This window comes from Sinocyclocheilus anshuiensis, unplaced genomic scaffold (assembly GCF_001515605.1).
Source record: "Sinocyclocheilus anshuiensis isolate Anshui unplaced genomic scaffold, SAMN03320099.WGS_v1.1 C32536366, whole genome shotgun sequence".
Taxonomy (NCBI): Eukaryota; Metazoa; Chordata; class Actinopteri; order Cypriniformes; family Cyprinidae; genus Sinocyclocheilus; species Sinocyclocheilus anshuiensis.
In genome coordinates, this window is record NW_015617637.1 from 1 (window position 1) to 1090 (window position 1090).

Here is a 1090-nt window from a genome sequence, read left to right on the forward strand (position 1 = left end):
TGAGCTCGCCAAGGACTTCATTCGCCGACTGCTGGTCAAGGATCCTAAGTTAGTAACAGCCAGTGTTGTTACTAAAGCTATTAAAGTTATGTAATAAAGTAAATATAAAATAAAATGTAAATATTAGATTAAAAATGTAAATGAAAAAATAATCATTTTAAGTTGTTGTACTAAAATTACTAAAACTGAAAAAAATAAAGCTAAATGGAAATATAAAAAACTAATAAAATTGGACAAAAGTGCATAACGAAATTACTAAAATCTTTACTAAAATTAAAATGAAAACTGAAAATATAAAAAATAAAAACGAATTCAAAATATTAGTAATTATAAATAACACTAAAATAACTCTGTTGTAAGCCTCATTTGTTTAATATGAAGCAAATTTCATTCCCGTTTGTTAATATTTAATTTAATATTTGCTTTTAACATTCAGGAAGAGAATGACAATCGAAGACAGTCTCCAGCATCCCTGGATCAAGGTTCGAATGTTTCTCTTTTCCTCCCTCTTGAGTTTAGTAACCATCTGTGCTGTGCTTGACTAGTTCTCATCCCATCCTCCCCCATACAGGTGATTAAGAGGCGTAATGTTCGGCCTGAGGAGTGCGAGCGCAAGACAGAGCGCAGGCGTCTGAAGACCACCCGTCTGAAGGAGTACACCATCAAATCCCACTCCAGCATGCCTCCCAACAACACCTACATCAACTTTGAGCGCTTCTCCCAGGTCATGGAGGAGATCTCAGTGGCCGAGGAAGGCCTACGAGAGCTGGAGAAGAACCAGCGCTCCTGCGCTGAGGACGTGGCCGCTCTGCTCTCCATCTATGAGGAGAAAGAAAGCTGGTACAAGGAGGAGAACGAAAGCATCGCTGCAGATCTGAATCAGATCAAACAGGAGCTGCAGAGAGCACAAGCCCTGCGCAGACAGAGCCAGGAAGAGGCCCGCGCCGCCATGCTGTCAGCCAATGCCCTCAAACGCAAGTTTGGCCGGTTGGAGAACCGCTACGAAGTGCTCGCTGAGCAGATGGTCTCCGAGGTGCGCTGGGTGGAAGAGCTGGTGCGCTCGATTTCAGCTGAAAATGACACTCGCAGC

At 42.3% G+C, this 1090-nt stretch overlaps 1 protein-coding gene across 1 annotated transcript; it reads left to right on the top strand.

Moving 5' to 3' along the window:
* Positions 1–4: 4 nt before the first annotated feature.
* On the top strand, positions 5–1084 carry LOC107682734 (death-associated protein kinase 3-like; the record flags this gene model as incomplete). Its single annotated transcript, XM_016478893.1, has 3 exons — positions 5–48; positions 437–482; positions 572–1084. Coding segments are annotated over 3 exons (603 nt in total), but the record flags the coding sequence as incomplete, so codon positions are not given.
* Positions 1085–1090: the final 6 nt, after the last annotated feature.